The sequence below is a fragment of the Epinephelus moara genome, chromosome 3 (genome assembly GCF_006386435.1).
Source record: "Epinephelus moara isolate mb chromosome 3, YSFRI_EMoa_1.0, whole genome shotgun sequence".
NCBI classification, from domain to species: domain Eukaryota; kingdom Metazoa; phylum Chordata; class Actinopteri; order Perciformes; family Serranidae; genus Epinephelus; species Epinephelus moara.
Genome location: NC_065508.1, coordinates 5973110 through 5995196, shown reverse-complemented (window position 1 = coordinate 5995196; position 22087 = coordinate 5973110). Strand labels below are relative to the sequence as shown.

Here is a 22087-nt window from a genome sequence, read left to right as displayed (position 1 = left end):
TTGGATTTTTTTCTTCCTCATTAATAAAACCCTTCATTTAAAAACTGCATTTTGTGTTTACTTGTGTTATCTTTGACTAATGTTTAAATTTGTTTGATGATCTGAAACATTTAAGTTTGGAAAACATGCAAAAAAGTAAGAAATCAGGAAGGGGGCAAACACTTTTTCACACCACTGTAGATAAATAAAATAATAATGCTTGGTGTATAGCATTTGTGGGTAATTTCTTGAATAGACAAAAAGTAAAAATATCTCCTGTGGAAAATTCACACAGGTCATAAGGACGTGCCCGCCAGTAAGCGCGCGGACATGTGTATCTTCGGCACGCGGACACACGCCTCGTCAGTTTCAAGTGGCACAGTGCAGCAGTGAGAGCTCTGCAGTTCAGTTTAACACGGACAATTAACAACTTTCTCCTTCACTCTTTTGATGCGTGTGCCTGAATGATTAAGGTGAGAAGCAGCCCAGGTTTCACTTCCTCACATCGCCCAAACAGTGAGTTGCACGTGTGTGTGTGTGCACTGCTGATGTTACACGATGTCAATCATGCGGCGCGCCGGGAATTTGACTGGCGTTTTAAATCAGCATATTTTAGACTGAGCAGCCGGTGGCAGGTCTTGGCCGATCACGTGAAAACCGGCCCGATTCCGAGCACCGATTCCCTTGAACCATTTGGTGAACCTTTAGGTTTGTCTTGGTTGGGAACCATTGCCTTAGACAGTGCCTACATTTGTGCTTTGCCTAAAACAAATATCAGAACATATGAAGGCGTTTTGTTTAGATCAGACCATATCCACAACTCAGGTGCATATCTAAAACTGAATCATCATTTTTTTTGTCTTATCCATCTTCATCTTCCACCCAGCAGCCTCTCCACCAGGTTTGGGACCGTGGCAGTGCCCAACATCCTGCTGTTCCAGGGGGCCAAACCCATGGCTCGCTTCAACCACACAGACAGAACGCTAGAGACGCTCACCTCCTTCATCGCTAACCAAACAGGTACAAACTGAGTAGAAGCAGTCCCAAATAATGCAGTTAAAATAATACCTTTTGCTGCTAAGCCTGGATATCTAACACCTGACTTCCTAGAATCCTCCACAAATCAGTGAATGATGGTTAATTACAATGAAATATATCAAGCGTTTGTTTATACATTGTCACTTATATGGTTCTTGGTCTTTGGCTCGCTTTTGGAACAAGTAAAAATAGATTCTCTCGCATGTCTGTTTTTTGCCGGGGGTCATCAGTTGCCATCAAAAACGACCTTCATATGTATCCCTGCTCATCAATCCTGCTGCAGTTAGTGATGAAGGGTTAATGTGTTCCAGGGTTTGAAGTCAGCCCTGACAAAAACGTGACAGATTTAGACCGTCTCGGACCTCTCCCCAGTGTCCCGGTGAAGAGCATCGACTGGCTGCTGGTCTTCTCGGTCCTCTTCATCACAGGTTTCACCTTGTACGCCATCCTACGGACAGACAGCATCCGCTGGCTCATACCGGGACAGGAGCACGAGCATCAGGACTGAAAACAAACGGACTGCAAGACACTGGATGTAAACAATTATTTGATAAACCATTTCATTTCTTATTAAATTAACAGTTGCTAATTTGCCTTTATTGTAAGTGTTTGATGAACAAAATAAACTTATGTGAAACATTGTGATTTATAATGAAGATTAATGATGATTTGTAGCTGTTGATTAACATTTGAAGGAGTGAACAGGCATGTGTCTTCTGTGCTTTTTGTTAGATATTCCCTTGGTAAGGTAGGAACGGGGTCACATAGAAACGCTGCAGTCCACTAATTTCATTCACTTTTTTAAACACAAGTTCTTCAACCTTTATTGATGGTGAAATTAATCATATATAAATACTTAATTCAAAGTTGTTTTCAGGAACAATATATGCATTAATATGCGACAGGAAATATCCTCCAGAGACCCTGTGTCCTCAAATGATGACATCACATTTTTGGTTTATTTGACCTTATACTTCTTCTACTGAACTTAGACCTGCTGTCCTTGTTTGTGGACTCTTTTTTTTGTGCCATCCAGTGGTAGTAACACCATGATGCACTACTCCATGTAAAAACAAGATGGCAGCCATCTCTGCCAAGTCAGTGTGCAGCCGAAACCCAGACACAAAAGTGGATAAGGCCCAAAACATGATCACGTTTTATGGTTGAAACTTGTTTATTTATGATTACTTATGTTTGTAGTTTGATATGGCAACAAAATAAACCAATTTTAGCAACGGTACCAAGCTAAGACACTCAATTAGGAAGTCCTCGCTTGAAGACATAATAGGCTTAAGACTTAATTGTCGTGTTTGAGGTCACTGGGACTCAATTAGTGTTGACAATACTTCAGGTCATATTGATATAGCTAGAAGGAATAGCTAGGAGGAAATTAAATATGCATACCAAACTAAAGTTCTGATCTCAGGAGGATATAATAAGTAATTGGAAGACCTCCATTTATCACTGCATAAACACACTTGGAGGAATACCTTTGCCATGACCAGACTCCCATTAAAAATGTTGGATTTTAATCAGGCAGGTAGCTGAACAGCCATGGTAAAGTGTGTGTGGACAGGAGAGGACACTCCTGAGCAGAAGAGGTGGCAGTGGAGAGGGATAACAGCTCACAAATCGCTGGTTATGTCAGGGTTAATGTTTACCCTGAGGAGGACGAGCAGCTCATGGCCCTGCCACCGCCTGTTGAGGCTGAGCAGTCTGCTGCTGCCTCCGCTCTCCAGGAACCACTCGTCCAAAATGGTGAGTGCTGCAGTGACAGTCTGTTAGCATTAGCATGGATAAACATATGAAGCTGGACTTATGTAGCCACGTTTGAGAGTTATCTGATAAGACACACAGGAACTGCACAAACTTAAGGCTCTGAAGTAGCAGGTGGCGATTGTCCCATGGAAGACGCGCTGTTGGCGTATGCAGAAATATGTACGCCAAACTCAATTCAAAATGCGCTTAATTAAATATATTCATGCACATTCATAAAATGACACTGGTTTCAAGCAGCATTTTTGGCATTTACGGGTTAGGTCAGAGCTATTCTTCTATTCGGCGTAAATAGTTTGATGTATATACCTCAGATTATGTGTGCTCTTTCTCCCTCATGTGGGACTTCAATTCTGAGGATTTGCAGTGTCACAAAGTTGAATATTTCGACATTAAATTCTGATCTATAGATTATTAAGGTGCCGAATTGAAGAGTGGGTTATAAAAGGACAGACAAGCGTTATGTTTTTATAACTGTGAGTGTGAGGTTGCAAATAATTAAGCAAATATTAAACAGATCCTAAAATAATAATGAAGTTTGGTGTGTTCTTTTTTTAATGTACAGATGGAGAATTCACGCACAGTGATTGCATTCATATGTCTGTGATATTCATATTTAATTGAATAAGTCTTGTTCTCTTTACTTTATGTTTTTAATGTGGTCATTGCTTCTTTGGTTGCTTGGCCAGCGTCAGTACTCATTTTTGGTGCTATGCTGCCACCTTGTGGTAACCGCTACAATGAATTGGTCATCTGAATCACTTAAAACCTGTGAGGCTCAATCAGCATGTCTAGATCAAGGTGGCCTTTAGGCTAGAAGAAATCTAAAAAACCCAAAAGCAATGATAATGATTTTTAGAGTGTGATGTTCTTAAATAATAAAAACAATACTGTTCCACAACTGAAACAAAAGCAGCATTTACTACAGCCTCTAGAGCACACTACAGCAGATTGAGAAAAGAGAATAAACACAATAACTGCTTATTCAAAGGTAATAACCTTAAAAAGAACAACGAAATTAAGTTGTACACGCTTTGAGTTTTGTTTGTGTTTCTCTCTAGTCGTCAGACTCCCACTGGCTCTCCCCTGCAGACCGGGATCAGCAGGTGATGGAGCTCAGGGCCACAGGATGGGTGGAGGTGGAGGACCGCGATGCCATCTTCAAAGAGCTTCACTTCAAAACCTTTAATCAGGTGTGTGTGTATGTGTGTCTGTGTGATTATATTTTGACGTACCTCCTGACAGGTTAGAGTCAGTGTTAGCTCACTTTGAGTCTGTAACATTTTTGTAAAGTGAGGTTATTTTATCACTCGATGCACAAGTGTAGCAGGTCATTGTTTCAAATAGAAGTTGCGTTGGTGTGATGTTGCTGCTCTAAAACAGAGCTGTCAGTATTGCTGCTGTCATTAGAAACATCAGTCTAGAGCTGGATGTAAGTAGCTTAAAGATGAAGTAAATAAATTCTTGTCCCTTAAATTATTGAGATTACAAGTCATATCTTAACACTGAGATCACAATATTGGTCCAAAGCTGCATCACTGTGCAGCTGGTTAGAGTGCACATGGGCTTCTATTCGGTTTGTCATGAAAGAAAGAACACACACACACACACACACACAAGCAGCTGACATCTGCTTCAGTCTCTAGGTTTTTATTCCAGACGGCCAGTAGAGTCTGCGTTGAAACTCTTTTTTTTTTGGTAAAGAAAAAGGGTTCTGCTGTGGTCTTCAGGGGGCTGTTGTAAGCTGTCTGGAGGTTGTTTGATGGGGATCAGGACGCAGACCGCCAGACACACGACCGTCTCACTAACCATCGGAAACACAGATATTCATCTGTGTTTATACACTGATTGGTTGCAGGTGCAGCAGGGGGCAGGTTCCTCTTTCACTGGATTTCTTTCTTGGTTCCTACCTGCAAAGACTGGACGTGAACAACCTGTTTATGAGGCTTATCCTGGGTCTGATTAAATTCGGGATATGGTGTTTACATGCTCAAACACATACATGGGATACTTCAAAAACCCAAATATAAACGGGTTATTCATGTCTGTGTTAACGCATTTACTGGTGACTCCTGCAAAGTTGTTGTTTATGAGAGAGGGCAATATTCTTACTCATTGTCTTTGTTAATGGGGCAAGCACGTTGCTCTAAGACGGAACATGCTGTGCTCCACATGCATAACTGTGGAAATGATTGAAAGCCATAATAAAGTAGTACATGTGAAGCTTGTGGCTATGAGTCGATAGTCAACTAGTGTTTAGTTAAAGCTGTGTTTGTTTAAAGCACCCGGACAACCCAAAGGGGCAGGTTCGTCACATGTAGGGCTGGGCCTCCTCTCGTGTTTTTCTATACTGGTGCCAATACAATACTGATACTGTAAGTTACGGTACAGTAAAGAAGAGCAAGTACATTCTGAAAATGTTCATATGAGAAATAAGTGCAAATTTAACAATAATTCTCATCTTTTCAACAATCACTGAGTCTACTACTCACTGTTATTACATGTGCATGTTTCTATACATTTCCACTCCTGTGTAGTAACGCTGGCATCACCACACCAAACTTAAATTTTCCCCCGTCTTACAAACCATTTACAAATCAAATGTTTTGGCAGTGCCTTAGCAATATTGTTTTAAGATAGAAGTCTGATACAGGTTCTTTTATACTGAATCTGCTGACTGACAGTATTTTGCACATGCATGTTCAGTATCTTTAAATATGACGTCCTCATGCATTCATAGAGAACTGTATTCTGGTCACAATACCAAAAAAGTTGTGAAATTGTTTAAAACGTAAGTAAAAACATAAAACAATGATTTGCAAATCATTTGGACCTAAATTCAACTGATTTCAGTACAAAGACATTATTATTTCCATATTGGAAACTTTTTTTAGATAAATATTCACTCATTCTGAATTTGATGCCCGCAACACGTTCCTAAAACGTTGGGTCAGTCAGGGGCACAGCTGTGTTACATCACCTTTTCTTTCAGCAACACTCAGTTGCTTTAGTTGCTCAACTGTCCGGGGTCTCCGTTGCTGATTTTGCACTTTATGACGTGCCACACATGTTCAGTGGGAGTCAGGTTTGGACTGCAGTCTATGATCCGCGCTCTTTTACGATGAAGCCACGCTGTTGGAACGCTTGCAGAATGTGTCTCATTGTCTCGCTGGAATAAGCAGGGACATCCCTGTAAAAGATGTCATCTAGGTGGCAGCATGTTGCTCCAAAACCTTTATGTACCTTTCAGCATTCATGGTGCCTTCACAGATGTGCAGGTTAGCCATGATGCTATGGGCAGTAACACGCCCCCCACACCATCACAGATGCTGGCTTTGAACTTTGTGCTGGTAGCAATCTGGATGGTCCTTTTCGTTTTTAGCCCTGAGGACACAACGTCAGTGATTTCCGAAAAAAGATTTTTGAACTTGTCAGACTACAGCACACTTTTCGTTGGTGCAGTGTTGTTGATATTTGGCTTTTGCTGTGCATGTAGAGCCTTATTTGCATTTGTAGATACAGCGACAAACTGTATTTACCGATGATGATTTTCCAAAGTGCTCCCGAGCCCATGTAGCAGTGTCCTTAACGCAATTATGTCAGTTTTTAATGCAGCGCCATCAGAGGGGTCAAAGGTCACAAGCATTAGATGTTGGTTTTCAGCCATGCCCCTTACATCCACAGATTTCTCTGGATTCTCTGAATCCTTTGATGATATTATGAGTTCATAATATCATGGTGAAATCACTAAATTCCTTGCAACTGTGTGCTAAGAAAGGTCGTTGTCAAACTGTAGGATGGTTTGCCCTCAGTTTTTCACAAAGTTAACATTCTTGCTTGCGAACAACAAAGCCCTCCTTGCCCTCTTGCTCCTTGTCCAATCTTTTTTGGAACATGTTTAAGGCATCAAATTTAGAATAAGTGCATATTTCACAAGCAACAATACAGTTTATCAGCTTGTACATCGGCTATCTTGTTTCTATACTGTATTAAATTGAATATAGGTCAAAAGAGATTTGCAAATCATTGCATTCTGTTTTTATTTACGTTTTACACAACGTCCCAACTTTTTTGGAATTGGGGTTGCACATGACGTAGGCTTCTCACTGTTAAACATGTTCCTGAAACCAATTATTTGAATTATAGAAACAAAAGTGAAACAATAATAGAAGCACTATAAAAAATAGATACAAACTGTGTGTGTTTTTAGTTGGTTTATATTTTATGATGTCCTGTTCTGAGGAATTGTGATAGAACTTTTGAAGTCTTAAAGTCTTTGAACAACAATCTGCACTTGTGTACAACTCACAGAAGTTTCTGCAATAAAGAAAATATGTAGCATTTCTGTAAAACAGACAACAATCAAGGTTCATGTACTCGCTTTTTCTGGAGATTTCAACTGTATCCCACAGCCCTCTAACAAATGGAACTTGCTCAGGTGTTATTGTGACCCCAGTACTCAGTTGGGTCACCTGATAACAAGTGGTAATATGAAGTCCTAGAAAAGAAACAGGTGCTGCGATCTTCCCTTCATTTACAGCCAACTGTTAAAGCCATGGGATATGATTGAAAGCTCCAGAAAATAAGCCAGTAAGTGGACCTTGAGATCAGTATATTTTACCGCACATCAGAGTTCCCACAGATATGTATTTGTACTGTGTTTTTGTTGTGAAAAGGATTTTTCCTGAGCACATTTTTCAGGGTTGACCTGCCTCGAGTAGCTCTGCAAACAACTTGAAGTGTTTAATGTAACGTGCTTGTTGTACCAGACAGGTGCGGTTTATCACAGCACAGGAAGCAGGAAAATATTACTTTCCGTTTTTTAGTGACTGTCTCAATAATATCACACTAAAAAAGAAACACTAAAAGTTATGTATGGATGTTTTTTGGCAGAGCATCGGGAGGCAGCTTGCTTCTTTGCCTCAGCCCTGTGTTGGGTGAAGTAAACTACAACATCTCAAGGCCACTTAGCGGACTTCCTCTAATCCTGTCGTTAGTTGTTTTAGCCCCTAAAATAGTCTGTTTTTACACTTCCCCGTGTTTGAAGTCGGGGGGCGAGCACTGACCTCCCCCATCTGCTCCTCCTGGCTCTAAAGCCTCTCCTCTTACCCCGACACGTCAGGCTGCATTACCCTGAGACACGCCAGGCGGCCAGTTGGCAGCAATTGGGGTTTCGATCAGAATGATTTCTTTCACAAACAATCAAATTGGTTAAAATGTTTCATCTGGTTCACAAACCACTAACAACCCCATCATTCCTTCTGGTGGATGTGCGTTGCTTTCTGTTTTTTTCTGTCATGCTCGTTGCCACCCTCCTTTCCCCATCTCTGTCTTTGTCTGTGTCTCATTCCCACTCTGTGCCCCATGTTATTGGGGAATGAGCTCATGTTGTTCCAATTTTACATGTTGGCAACTCTCTCCGTCTGTCCTTCTTTTCTGCTCTCTTTTATTCTCTCTCCAGCCACCCCTCCAGTTCTCTGATGCATTTTCGCAAACTCTCTAGCTCGTTTTTCATGGCTGTTCTTAAAGGGCTTTTACCAGAGGGGAATGGAGATGAGGAGCGACACGCTGGCTGATTTCCATTCGCCACTTATCTGCGAGTGATGGGCTTGAGGAAATCAGATCCCCGAGAGTTTATAATGAGAATAACAAATCCCCTCTCTGTGAGTTAAAAGACTTTGTCTTGTGGTCTCTAGGGGGCGGTAGAGGTGTGTCTATGACTGTGTAAATCCACAGTGGCAGTCTGTTGAAGTGGAGCTGAATACTTGAGGCACAGAGCCACTCATGGCTGCAAATGAATTCAAAAAGAACATGACAGCTGGATTTGCTTTCTTTTTTTTTTTTTAACTTTATTTTTCTTTGATTAGGGCAAGTGGAAAGTGTTATGATGCTGTTGCAGCTCGGTAATTTATCTGCGGCATGTGGGCAAACTGTGCGTAGATAGTGGCAGTAGTCTGAGAAGTGACTGTGAGTTATTTTCCTCCTCAAGTCCGGTGACGTTTAATCAGGTTTGAGAGGTGAAATCCTCTGTCTGGAGTTGCTTTGGTCAGTGAGAATCCCTGCAATCATATGTGGAAACATCTGTGTGTGTGTCTTTAATACTGTAAATTTTGGTTGGAAATTGTGCTTGTTTTTAAGTTGCAGTCACTGATATTGTTTACGCATCAAGCCATATGTTATGCATGTTTACAGACGAGCATCTGCTTCACGTTTCGGAAGATGAAGTGGAAACATTCATGCGACACAAGTGAAATGGGTAGCCTTAAGATGCAGTTTGTATAGGAGAGGTGAGCTGTGCATGCTCAACTGTTGTGTTACGTTAGCTGAAGTTGACAACGGTGGCATTCCATCTCCTCCCCACAAATACCAAAGTCGTGCAGCGATGGGAAGAAAATCACTCGAAAGCTGCATTTGGGATGGAAAAATGGCTCGTTTTTATCTCGACTCTCTCCTGCAAAGTAAACAACCCTCCCTTTAATAAGGGAGAGAAACGTTTAACCAGGTGTATGTCTTGGTTCAGAGTAAACTGTTTTTATTTACTGATTAACTATAGGTAGATTTAGGGTATCCACCAGGGGATCACATGTGTTTTTTATAGGTGATTTTTAAGACAAGTGTTGAAATGATTAGTCTGTCCGTCAAAAGAATAGATGGGCTACAGCTTTGACAATAAAGCTTCAGCGTGTAGGATTTAGGCAGATATATTGGCTGAAATGGAATATAATATAAACAGTATGACAGAAAGTCACCTGAAAATAAGAATTGTTGTGTTTTTGTTACCATAGAATTAGAGTGAGTCCTTGTCCATGGAGATTGCCATGTTGTTCCCCCGTGGTTCTACAGGAGCTTAGAACGGACAAACCAGACACTGGCTCTAGATTGGGCCTTTTGCATTGTTTGCGTTGGCCACCATAGATAGCAGTCCCTCTTCGACAAGAGTGTTGGAAAAACACTGTTTTATTTTTAAACGTGAACTCTATTTACTACTTTAAATCACGGGGTCCGTTTGTTTTGGAGAGGAGGAGACCTCTGTGGATAATTTGGCTCCTGGTGAAAACCTCCTGAATGTCAGGAAGTTTTTAATAAAAGAGGTGAGCACACATTAGCAGGTGCTGGACTACTGGCCTGTCGCTGACATGCCGAGCAGTGTCGGAGAAACACTGGCTTGTGACGTGAAACTGCTTTATTCAGTGTTTTTACTGTTTTAAATCACTGTGTCCGTTTGTTTTGGAGAGGAGGAGGCCTGTGGGGAAAGTTCAGCTAATGGTAAAAACTTCCTGAATGTCTGGATCAGAAACAAGATATGCACACATTAAGTTATCAGAGAAAATAGTTTAGCACACATCAACTCTTGGTTTCAGCTGGCTGCAATCTGCAATCCTCACCACTAGATGCCACTAAATCCCCCCAAATCTTACACACTGTTCCTTTAAGTATTTGGGAAAAAATGCTAGATTTTGCTGCTTTTTTTGTTTATATATAATTGTAAATTGAATATTGGGTTTTAAATATTGGGATGGGATGATTTTTCGCTATTTTATGACATTTTTAAGACTAAATGATAGATCCATTAATTAGCCAATTATTCAAGAGACTCAGAGATAATGAGACTTTAGTTTAACCCTATTTAGGGTGCTTCATCAACTGAGGTCACCTAGTTAGTTTAGAATTGTCAGCTAAAGGGTTGAGATTCAATATGCCAGAGACATTATGGCCTGTAAAGGTTACATTTTTGAGTTACAAATATAAATCCTTAGTGTTGGCCATTTTCAAGAATTAGACAGTACTTCCACGTCACATTAGAATTCATGAAAAGTATTTAGAATGAAAGGGGTGCAGGGATTCACGACACTGGTGATTTTGTTGGACATAAATGTATTAACCAATATGTTGATAGTATGGCTATATTTTTAGTGAGTACCTACAGTATTCGCTCAAAAGTATCCTCTTAGGGCTATATTGCTGCAGGTATGTTCTCCTAACCTTTCAGTGACTTCTGCACGTGTCCACGTGTAACATGAAAAGACGTCTTGTTGAAAATAAGTTTGAAAGGGTCAGTGACCAGGCCTTCACATATTTAAAGGACAGGGAGGTGTGTTAGTTGGCCACGTTCAACCTCATAATGAGCACATAAATGTCACGGACTGATGCCGTGATGCAGTAAAACTCTTCAAAGCTGCTTTGAGGTCATATTAGAAAAAGCTATTCTGTGTCAAAAGGTTTTCCAGAGTAATAAAAAAATAGCAAGTGATATATATAAATTCACAACATTTACAGTCATATTTGTGCAAAAAAACAATGCCAAAAAGAATACGACACAAACTTTGAGACAAACAACACGCCAAAGTTGTGGTTAACCACAGACGATAACCGCATTACAAGCACCGGAAAAAGCTGCAACGTCCACACAGCTTCTGGACTTAAGTTCCAATTTTGAGACTGAGGAGAGCACTGCAGTGTTCCGACAGCTCCCTCCGCTCCCTCCGCTCCGCTCGCCGAGGCTGATCCCCCTTTTTATATTCAGTCGGGGGCTCCCTCTCCACCAAAGCTCCCTCAAGCCTCTGCCTCTCGTTACGGGCCTTGCTCTGCTTGTGTTGAATAAGTTGTCCTACAACTAAAACTGAGCCCCTGGGTAAACCAAACTCTCAGAGCCATCCCCCTCCTGCTTTACACAGACACACACACATGCACACACACACACACACACACACACACACACGCTCCCACAGTTTGCATACATTGATATTACCCTGTTGTTGTGCTTCCTGTCCATGAATATGATTTACAAAACTGACAATTTAATAGTATTTTCTGCACAATTAAACATTAAATTCCTGTTTTTGTTGAGTGTGTGTTGATTGACATATATGTAGAATTATGATATACAGTTATAATTTTGGTCCATTATCTAAAAAAAAAACACTTGCTGAATTCAGCACTAAAAATATGTGACTAGCATGATTTTCTTTTTGTCATAGTTTTTATTAAATACTAAATACTTTTGAATACGGATAAAATAAATAATTGAAAAACTCAGGATTCTATATTTGTTAATATAGGAAATAATCAGCCCTAACTCAATTATGTAATTAAATATTTGTATGTTGTATTCCAGAGTTTCTTAACTATGGGAACATAGTGGTCAGTTATAGTGTCATAAATTAACAGTTTCAGCAGCTTTGCCACTGACAAATAAAATTCTGTCAGAAACACACACAAAAAAGTTTATTTACTGGCTTTGAAATGTTTGAAATTGTTAAGATATTTGAAATACATTAAACATCATTCCACCGTCCTTCAAAATTCCATACCTAACCCTTGTGTTTACACACACATGTATACATAATCACCCTACACAAGCGCTCACACCGTATCCCTTACTCACAGCGAGAGGCAGGTTAATCGGCTCAGCGGTGTTCAGTTCCCACCTCCGTCTCCAAAATGGAACTTTCCCTGAGAACTGGAGGCATCACGCATTCACCTCATCTTGTGAAAATGGCTGCAGGGAAGCAGCGAGGTGTGGCGCCCGAGCGGAGGTGGTTAGATAATCTGGCTATCAGTCGTTGGGTAAGCTAAGATGTCCCTGACGTCTGCTGTCTTTTGACGAGCCCAATGTCTTTTTAAGCCCTTGCTGGTAACGCTGCAGTTAATGAGGGGGTTTGCATAAGTTGGCCTTAACGCCATGCCTGAGCATTACATGACACTCTTTACATAAATAGGAGGTGACTTGCGTGAACATTTGTTACACGGGATATTAGTCACTTAATGAGTGTTCGCAGCGTGCATCACCTTTGTCAGGGTGTCAAATTGGAGCTCGTCTGTGTTTCTCAACTTTAAGAATGTGAACTTGAGAAGATTATGATGTTACACATGCCCAGCAGAGCTCTGTGCGCTACATGAGAGCTACATGAGAGAACTTCAGCACTTGGCAGCTTTGCTTCATAATTATTCAATATTTTGCTTTAAGTTACATGTCAACTTAGTGGGCAGCCTTGTCCGGCCAGCTGGAAGCTTGTGAAGAGCTGTTTGGGAAAGGAGAGAAATGAGACATAAGAGGTGTGGTCATCATCATCATCATCATCATCACCACCACCACCACCGTGCAATTCAGTGTTCTTGCCTTTCACTGTAGAGGAGCGAAGGTTTTCCAGGGGGCTGATGCTGACGCGGGTGATGATGGGGCTCGCAGGGGTAATCATCGGGTAGTCATGGTGGTGTGTAATGGAGGAGAGCGGCTTGTCTTCATGTGTGTGTCGACACATGCTTGTGTGTGTGCTGAGGAGGTGTGCATATGTGCATTCAAACATGCATCAGTGTGCATGTGTGTGTGTCTGTCAGAGGCTAGTAAGAGTATAGGCACAATCTGCATGCACTTAGTCCTGGCAAGACAGAGCAGGCGTTTCTAAGCCCCTGGACCGCGCGGCGGTGGAAAACCGATCTGTAAATAACAGACACATGTGTTTGAAACTGAGTCCTGTATTCCAGCCCACGGCCGCAATGAGAGAGAGAACACCACTCTGCTCCGACGTCAAATTGTCTCATCCAGTGTTGTATGACAATCATGCCGTAATAGCACCAAATCGGCTCCTCAAAAGCGAGTGCGTGGGGGAAAGGGGCATAGCGGGGGTCTGCCGTCGGGTGTTTCTGATTATTTGAGACGGGGGCCTGCATAATGTCATGTCAAATTATCTGACTCTGACAGCTACAGCTTGTTGGGCCAGTTGGAGAGAACGGCTGGCTGGCTAAATGGATGAACAGCCGACTGGCTGGCTGACCTGTTGGCTCAAGAAGTGTGGCCCGGACAATACAAATGGGGTAAACAAAGCACTCTGAGAGGGAGAGTCCTTGACCTCTGTTGACATAAGACCTCAGCTGGGAGTTGAGGGTTGGTTTTATTTCCTTGTTTGGCCCAAGTGGAGGGCGTTGAGTTGACCTACAGGTGACAGACAGCCGTAACACCGCCACTTTGCCAGTATTGTGTCCTGCTACTCTCCTTACTGCCCCCGAGGGACCACCTCCTGGGAGAGAAGGCCAATGTAGGGCGAAATTTTTCAGGCCTTTTCAGGATTTCAGGTTATTTGGACATTCAACTCCAATTCATTTGTAGTGGGAGATTACGGCTTTCCTTGCCGTTTTCTCGCCTCATTTTTGTCTTCCTGCTACATGAAGAGTCATCTCTCAGGGCTCATGTTGCATACAGGCTGAACTTGTCATCTTCTGTTTCACATTTTGCTGTCCTCCGAATTACATTTTGCTCTGTGGTTCTTTGCACATCAATGAGGTTTAAATGTGGACATGTAACTGTTTGGGAAGTGTGACACTTTGCTTGATAAAAGCAGTGCGGCCCGTGCATTGTGCAGCACTTTGAAGTTTGGATAATGAGTATAATCTCTGGTTGGGGTTGGTTCACTGTCAACTCAATTGATTCAAAATGAAAATAAAAAACACACTTATAATACAGCATTTGTTGTTAATCATTGGAGAACTTCAGCATGCCATGAGCTGGCTTTGGAAGACAAATATACTTCTTGAATTAAAACTAAATTGAAGTGACCAATTATTCGTCCAGACTATGAGTTCCTTACTCTGCCAAGTTTGGAAATCTGTGGAAACCTATTGTACAGATGTGACTGCAGATGTTTGCAGTTGCAGACCCGTCGTAATGTCAGTGAATCTACAACTGTGTTACTGTGATGATGTTGCCTTAAAGTGGCGTGACACAGTTGGCAGAGATGTAGTGTTAAAAGGGATCCTCCCTGTATTAAAGAGGGAAGTACACTCGTTATTCACACATGCTGATCAAGGCCATGAGCCTGAAAACAGTTCATCTCCAGCGGGAATAAATTTGAAACTGTTCCAGTAAAATGCAACCCTATACTCTCACAGTCATGAACACAGTAATAATCAGCATACAGCATTTGGACTGCTGACCAAAACCCTCAAATCTAGCCAACAAATGTAACAGGCAGTAAGTCGAGCCCGACTGGATTTTTTAGGCTAATACTGATATTGGTATTTTTCTGAATACAATTTACAGTTGTTACAGTTGTAATGCCATACATATAAATGTCATAATCTGCCAGTAATATTGATCTAGCTCTAGCATGGATGTACAAAGAAAACTGGATACAGTGTTGAGGGCGAGGCTTCGCTCATTCCTACGAAAGTTGCTCAGTGGTACATGAAGCAGAAAAGGTTTGATTTCTGTGGTATGAAATCTCCCGGATCTTCCGGATCATTGGGCCCATAGAACAAGCTTACTAGAGACTTACAGTGGTCAAGCAGCTAAATTTCGGCGATTGCTGCGTTCACATGGAATCAGGCAGAAGGTAGACGGCATTCGGAAAACACCTTCTGAATGGCACGGGAAAAACAAACAAACTCTGACAGAATGGATGATAAAATGAAACATGCATGATGAAATGGTAACGCTGTATTGTTTAAATAATTATTTAATGGAGATTATTTTATAAAGTTTTTCCAGTAATGTCCGGTAATTGTCCAGATTGCCCATGTTTGTGCCTTGTGTGAGGGAACCATCTAATATCTGGTTGTGAATTCCACTGCAAATGATGGACATGTGAACGCAACTTTAGCCCTCTGCTAATTTGAATGGGTATAAAAACAATTTAATCGTTGGGTTGTCTAGACTTTTGAATATGTTAAGACCAAATTGATCATATTCTTCAGACATCTCTTTTTGCAGTGTAAGTCAAAGGGAAAAAGTCTTTTTGTGCCCTGCAGCATCACAAGACAGAACCAGAAGTTGTAATTCCATGTTTGGCCACAATTTAAAATTGGCTTAAAAAAAGTGGTTTCTGTCATTTTTGGGAGTTCCTGTTACACTGATTAATGTCCAAGTGTTCATCTTTCTGACAATTTTGTTTGTATTTATTTATTTATTGCTATAAAATGTGGGTGTGACGTCATGATTGACGGCATGCGTCATTCAGTGTGCCTGCGATCAATGCCACTGCTTGTGATTGGGTCTGACAGGTGTATTGGTGGGACCTTGATACCGCAGCTCCACCTACCCATCAGGAAGTGGCTCCGAAAGGGCAACATGGCAGTGCCCATATCTGGGATGATCATTTTTGCACCATGGGAGGAAGTTGAGAAACCATCTTTATATGCATGTGAACGAGCATAATTAAAATCTGCAGCTCAAAGGTCTAGAGTGCGCAGATCCACCACAGCAACACGTGTCTTGTACCTATGAGGGTGACAAAAAGAAAAGAATGAAAATGTAAATTTGAATGCTCGTGTAAAAACTGTCTTCATGCATATTCTTACACCATGTCTGGCCAGTCTGGTGTGTGTTGAAATGCCAAGGGGACGAGTTTTTGTTCCGTAACAGAGTCCAGGCTGGAAAGTGAGTTTTTGAAAGAACATGGTGTTTTGAAACAGGACAATGTGCAGGAACCCTTAAGTGTTCACACAGAATCCTTTTACCTGTCACTCAATGTTCCTCGGCAGCAGATTAGCCTGAGCTCGGCCCTGAGAGAGAGAGGACATGTTTGGACAACACCTGACATGACAGGCTGCTTAGCCATCTCCATTAGAGCCAATGAGAGCTGAGAAAAAGCAGACCGCCTCAGTCTCCAAATTGGTGCCAGTGGGGTCAAGTTGCAGGAATATGCCAATTACTTAAATTGATCAGGAGACGGTTTCCTTGATAACCAATTTGATCAAGCTGCCGATCGTGTTACACGTGTCGCGCTGCACGGGCACTGAACAGGACGTCTCAGAAATTGGTTACAACGCACTAAAAAGGCTAAACGCAGTTCCTTCTGTGAGAGTAATTCTGTTTCGTCATGTCAGGTGGTGGACGGAGCCGCAGCCATGGTCTGTAAACAATGGCGTTTCAGTTGATTTAATTAGGCAGGGAGGAAGTATTTAGGGGCTTAATTGAGATTGCAGTGGGAAATTGCTCTGAAATAGGTCTACCTGCTTTTTTTTTCTCCTCTCCTCACAGTGGGCATGACGAGGGATTTCACTCTCCTCTTTGTAGATAATTAGAATAACCATAATCACTCCCTGGATGGCCTGTGATTGGAGGGAGCCACATGCCGAACTCAAAATATGAAGAGTGTGTATGTTTCCGAGTGTGTGCCTGCGTGCTGTCTGCTCCTTACGTGGGTGTGGAAGTATGCACATACATGCCTTCACGAGGGTTTTCTACATGCACAGAGTTTTTTCTGTGCCTCAGATGGCAGCATTGCTCCTTGTGCTGTGTACGTCCACCACTACGCTTTATTAATTTCTTTTCCAGCTGCAACAGCAAGTCGAAAATGATTAGCAACTATTTTGATAATCATTCAATTGTCTTGAGTCATTTTATAAAAGGAAAAAAATCCCCAAATTCTTGGGATACAGCTTTTAAAATATGAATATTTTCTGCTTTATTTAGTTTTCTGTAATTGTAAACTGAATATCTGTGGATATTAGACTATTTGTCAGACCAAACACGATACTTGAAAGTGCGGAGGTGTGGACTTGAGTCAAAGCACAAATTTGGTGACTTTAGTATGAACTGGACAAAATTAAAAATAGATTGCAAACTGACTTGGACTTAAACACCAATGAGTGCTGACTTCACTTGTACTGGAGCCTTTTAACTTGAAAATATTTGATACTTTCCCCCAAATCCGAAGATTAAAAGGTGTTTTTTGTTTTTAAAGATCAATTAGTTTCACTTGATTTTTTTTTTTTGTTGTTGACATTTTTCATTTTATTTAATTTTCGACATTAAACATGCAACCACATGCAATAGCACATTAAAGGACAAACAGTCTTACAGAAAAAGTCTCACAAATATGGAGAAAGAAAAAAATTACCATTTTTCCAATATGAGATGAGATTAATACAGCAAGACCAAAGAGAAACATACAAATTTAATTCTGATTCATGTTGCTGTATGATATGAAAGTGCACTGTCAGCACTACTTTTTTAAAATGATTAAGTTTACTCGCACTTGTTTTAACAAATAAATACAAATTTTAAAAAGCATTCATAATTTTTGTGAATGTAATATATTGTAAACCTGTTGTTAAAATGGAACTACATTTAGTAAAGAGCATATTATGACTTGTTTCAGACTCGAATCTCCAAGTTAAGGACTTGGGTCTCAACTCAGGACTTGCTTGTCTTGACTTGGGACTTGAGTGCAAAAACTTTAGGCTTACTTGTGCCTTCCAAGCAATAACTTGGTCCTACCTCTGCGAGGTTGCCATCTTGGGGTTTGGGAAATTGTGATGTGGATTTTCTGCCATTGTCTGCCAATTTTATAGACTAAATAACCTGCTGATTAATCTAGAAAATAATTGACTGATCAATTTATATTGGAAATAATAGTTGTTGCACCTTTTTTTCATCCTGGGTGTATTGATTCTGACCCTATTAGCAAAGTTAAATTAATGCTGCAACACATTTCTGGGTACAGTGCCATTTTTTGTGATGGAACATTATAATTTTACAAGATCTCTGTCAGGAGCCTTTTATGTATGTTTTTAATAGTTTCACAAACTGATTGCATTTATATTTTTTTTAGGAATGGCATTTTTATATCTAACTATATGTTTTCAAATATGTGCACTATTTTGGAGGCTGTAGTTTGTGATGCTGTCTAACTGCTTTGCATTGTACTGGAAGTTGTTTCTAATATTCTGTCCACCCCAGTTATATCATTGAGAGTAAAAAGGCATGCAAAGATGCAGTTTTTTTTGTAGAGAAGAAATCCACTTCCTGATGTGTGTCTGACTGACAGACGATTGTTTCTTCCTAACCAGGCATTTGGCTTCATGTCACGAGTGGCTCTGCAGGCGGAGAAGATGAACCATCACCCAGAATGGTTCAACGTTTATAATAAGGTAATGACTTTCTCCACATTATGGCCCAAATCACAATTTGTAATAGTGATTGAGGAGTCACTTACAGTGCTGAATTTGTTTAGTATCCATTACAGAAATCACGGCCTGCAGACTCAAACAGTGTTATCACGGCTACGTGTTTGAGTTACTGCCATATTTGCAATGCTACGGTTGGCTTATGACAAATTACAGACACACCGAGATCAATCAAACCCGGATAAAGTCAGATTTTTTCATGTCAAACAATCCTCGCTGGTTCTGGAGAGCTCTCCACTCAAAGCCTGAAACACACTCCGTTAGTCAGAACGACGAAAAAGCGCAGTAGCTTCACACTCTAATCCCATCGTTTTTCTTGTGAAAAGCTCTGCAAATATCTCTACCTCCCCTCCACAGCCCCAACACTCACGCACACTCTCACTTTCCTTGCCTCAGAAATAAAGTAGTGGTTGATATGACAAACCCAGTCCCTGAAAATCTCTCAGCATTAGGCTGTAGCCACTGAGTTACTGTGTGGTGGACCGGGCCGCTCTGACAGGAATGCTGCTCCTAATCCACTCTTTATTAAAGTGGCTGTAGAATGGTGCTACAGGTCTCTGGGCCCCCACAGCACTTTCCACCAGACACTTACACATAAATCCCACTCTGACTGAGCTTCAGCCTCGACAAAATAGATGCAGTGTATACTGAGCTACTGCTAATGTTCTATTAATATTCATTCATGCTCTCTTCTGTTTTATCGGCTCTCAGTATTAAGATGGGAGTTTACAAACATTTCTCTCTGGGCCGGAGCTGCTCTCCAGGCAGTAACCTCATGGGCTGAGTCAAATGCAGCCTGCTGGACGTGGAATTGGAAGTGCGTTGAATTTATCACAGTTTCTGTCAAGTAACAGGACAATATCTGTAACTCTATGTGGATCAAGGCTTAAAGAAATAGTTCAACATTTGGGAAACACGCTAATTCACGTTCATTCCAAAACTGAGATCAGGAGATCGGTCTGGTGCCAAAAAGAGTTTATGATAATGATATTATTGTGATTTCTATTGAATTTTTAAATTAATAATAACAATGCTATCAGTCATATTCATCTGACTGATAGTTCAGTTTTTTATTGTGCATTTTTTTCCTGTTTTTTTTTTTTTGGCCGGTGTGGGAGGTGGAGAACGAGTCTGTAACCATAACTATATAAAAGTGCACAAAAATAGCACTTAAGTGTACATAAAGGAACTTAATGTATTGTGAAAAGGCAACCAGATGGTGTTGGAGAAGGGAGACAAAACACGTACTGAAAGAAATGGAAATGATTTAAGAGGAGCTGGATTATTTACACGCCATCATCATTATTATTAACATAATATTAGTATTTCAGTTTTGAATATCATGGTTATTGTCAGTACTGGTATATTGGAACACCCCTAATACAGGGTCAAGATGTGGCTAGCCTAGCTTAGCATAAAGACCGGAAACAGGGCAGACATCTAGCCTGGTTCTGTCCAAAGTAAAAAAAAAATAAACATACCTAATAACACCTAAAGCATTTTAGCAACAACAGTGGGGTGCAGTACTTGTTCGCAACTCCCTTAAGTCCCATCTTCTCAGTATTGTCACACCTAAAATATACCAAAACCTGGCTCACTGGCAGAATCTGGCAACCAACAATGTAACTAGCAATGCAACACAGAAGTACTGCATCAGCGAATAAACTGTTATTAGTAGAGAATTACCTCCAACACCTCACTCACCATGAGGGTGGCTCAGGCTCAGGAGGTAGAGTGTTGACTACTATTTGGGCAGTCGGAGGTTCGATCCAGTCCACTTGTTATCAAAGTGTCCTTGGGCAAAATACCGAACCCTGAATTTCTCTCCAAGGCTTTGCCATCGGTGTGCGAATGTACGTGTGAATGGGTGAATGTGGCGTGTAGTGTAAAGCGCTTTGAGTGGACAGAAGACTAGAAAGGCGCTAAATGCAAGTCCAATCATAAAAGTTAGCTTTTAAGTCAACAGGAAAAAAAGAGGTACAGTTATACTCACCGATGCTTATGCTGTTACAGGAATACTCTACCATAAAACTGTGTTATGATGAACAAATACTCAACTCTAGGACTCTTAAAAAGTGGCTCTGACAGTAGCAGCAGTTACAAGGGAGCCCAATTGTGGATAGTCACGGCTAAAAAAAAATACATATATAAAAACGTACAAAGAAACCACTCTGCCAACATAATCCACTTCTCCTTGATTCACACGAGTTCCTGAGTGAAGTATTTATTTTGACCAGACATCCCCTTTGTCATATAAATTTGTCAATTACATAACTTGCAATCTGAAATGTTTGGATTTTACCAACATTGTTTATTTATTTCATAGTAAAACTGTGATTACAGCCCCAATTTTCTGTTTGGTCGACATGCTATTGCTTTGTAATTGCAAACAATGTGTATGTGTCCTCACAGGTCCAGATTACATTGACTACACATGACTGTGGAGGACTGTCAAAACGGGACATCAAAATGGCCAAGTTTATCAACAGAATTGCACTTTCAATGTAAAAGTTTAAGTCTTAAATCAGAAGTCCACCTTGTTTCTCTGCTTTCAGTCACACCTCTGCTTTCAGTCACACCTCTGCTCAGTCACACCTCTGCTCAGTCAAAGAATTATTCCTCATATTGATCCACAGACCTCTGGTTGATCTTAAATAAAATCTGTAACAGAGTTTCTATTTTTGTGTTTTTATGTTTTTTGCAGCACATTTTTTACAAGCTTTCTGCAAGAATAAAACTTTGATTTTGTGAAGCGGTGTTGTCTCTGTAAACTGATTTACGGCAGTGTAGCTCTGCACTGACTCTTGAACAGGATGACATTTCTAAGGCTTTGGAGAAAACCTTGCTCTGTGGTTTAGATTCCACCTCTAACTGATTCTGGCAGATTTAATTTCGCTGTGTGTGTCACTGTGTGGTTTTCTTGTTTTCAGCAGTGTTTATTTTCACACATGGAATTAAAATGGAGCGTAATTGCTCTGCAGTACTCTGTCCGGTACTTGCCAGCGATCCAGAGGATACTTTTCCCTGTCAGTCCTCCACCAGACCACATGTTCTCCTTTTGGCCATGGAGAGTGGAGCGAAATGAGGAAGGGGGTCAAAGTCAGTAGGAAGGGGATTTATGTGATTTACGGTTTGGTAAGGGATGAGTCAGATAGGGCTGCTGTGTTTTCCTGACTGGATCGCCATCAGGAGAAGATCAGCAAAGAGAAAAGAGTGCAATAAAAGCCAATTCAGTAGAACTATGTTCATGCTGCCAACCTGTGTAGCAAAAAGCCTCTTTCTCTGTCCTCTCTGCACCTTTAGCCTGGAGAAGGGAAGCTAATGTGTGTAGCTCTTGTTCCCCTCAAGAATTAAGTAGGTGGTGTTATTACCTGAGGCAAGGTGCCGA

General features: G+C 41.0%; 2 protein-coding genes across 4 annotated transcripts in view; both read left to right on the top strand.

The window, feature by feature from the left end:
* The window catches only part of txndc15 (thioredoxin domain containing 15), a 6175-nt gene extending 4513 nt beyond the window's left edge, over window positions 1–1662 (top strand). For 2 of the 3 annotated variants that reach the window (XM_050040258.1, XM_050040259.1), the window contains exons 5-6: window positions 866–999; window positions 1329–1662. In XM_050040258.1, the coding sequence (XP_049896215.1) occupies window positions 866–999; window positions 1329–1525 (331 nt within the window). In that variant the 3' untranslated portion in view covers window positions 1526–1662. The remainder of the gene's footprint in view (window positions 1–865; window positions 1000–1328) is intronic. The other variant, XM_050040260.1, reaches the window with a different exon arrangement.
* Window positions 1663–2556: 894 nt separating this feature from the next.
* On the top strand, window positions 2557–21447 carry LOC126387758 (pterin-4-alpha-carbinolamine dehydratase 2-like). Its single transcript, XM_050040403.1, has 4 exons — window positions 2557–2775; window positions 3855–3986; window positions 18583–18663; window positions 21112–21447. The coding sequence occupies exons 1-4, from the start codon at window positions 2572–2574 to the stop codon at window positions 21205–21207; spliced, it is 513 nt and encodes a 170-aa protein (XP_049896360.1). The 5' UTR covers window positions 2557–2571; the 3' UTR covers window positions 21208–21447.
* The last annotated feature ends 640 nt before the right edge of the window (window positions 21448–22087 follow it).

What these genes read in the sequence shown, in the direction of transcription:
- LOC126387758 (XM_050040403.1), top strand. Translation starts at nt 2,572, where the DNA reads ATGGTAAAGTGTGTGTGGACAGGAGAGGACACTCCTGAGCAGAAGAGG. An exon ending in GGAACCACTCGTCCAAAATG is followed by an intron (nt 2,776 to 3,854) that starts GTGAGTGCTGCA and finishes GTTTCTCTCTAG; the next exon opens with TCGTCAGACTCCCACTGGCT. An exon ending in GGTTCAACGTTTATAATAAG is followed by an intron (nt 18,664 to 21,111) that starts GTAATGACTTTC and finishes GTGTCCTCACAG; the next exon opens with GTCCAGATTACATTGACTAC.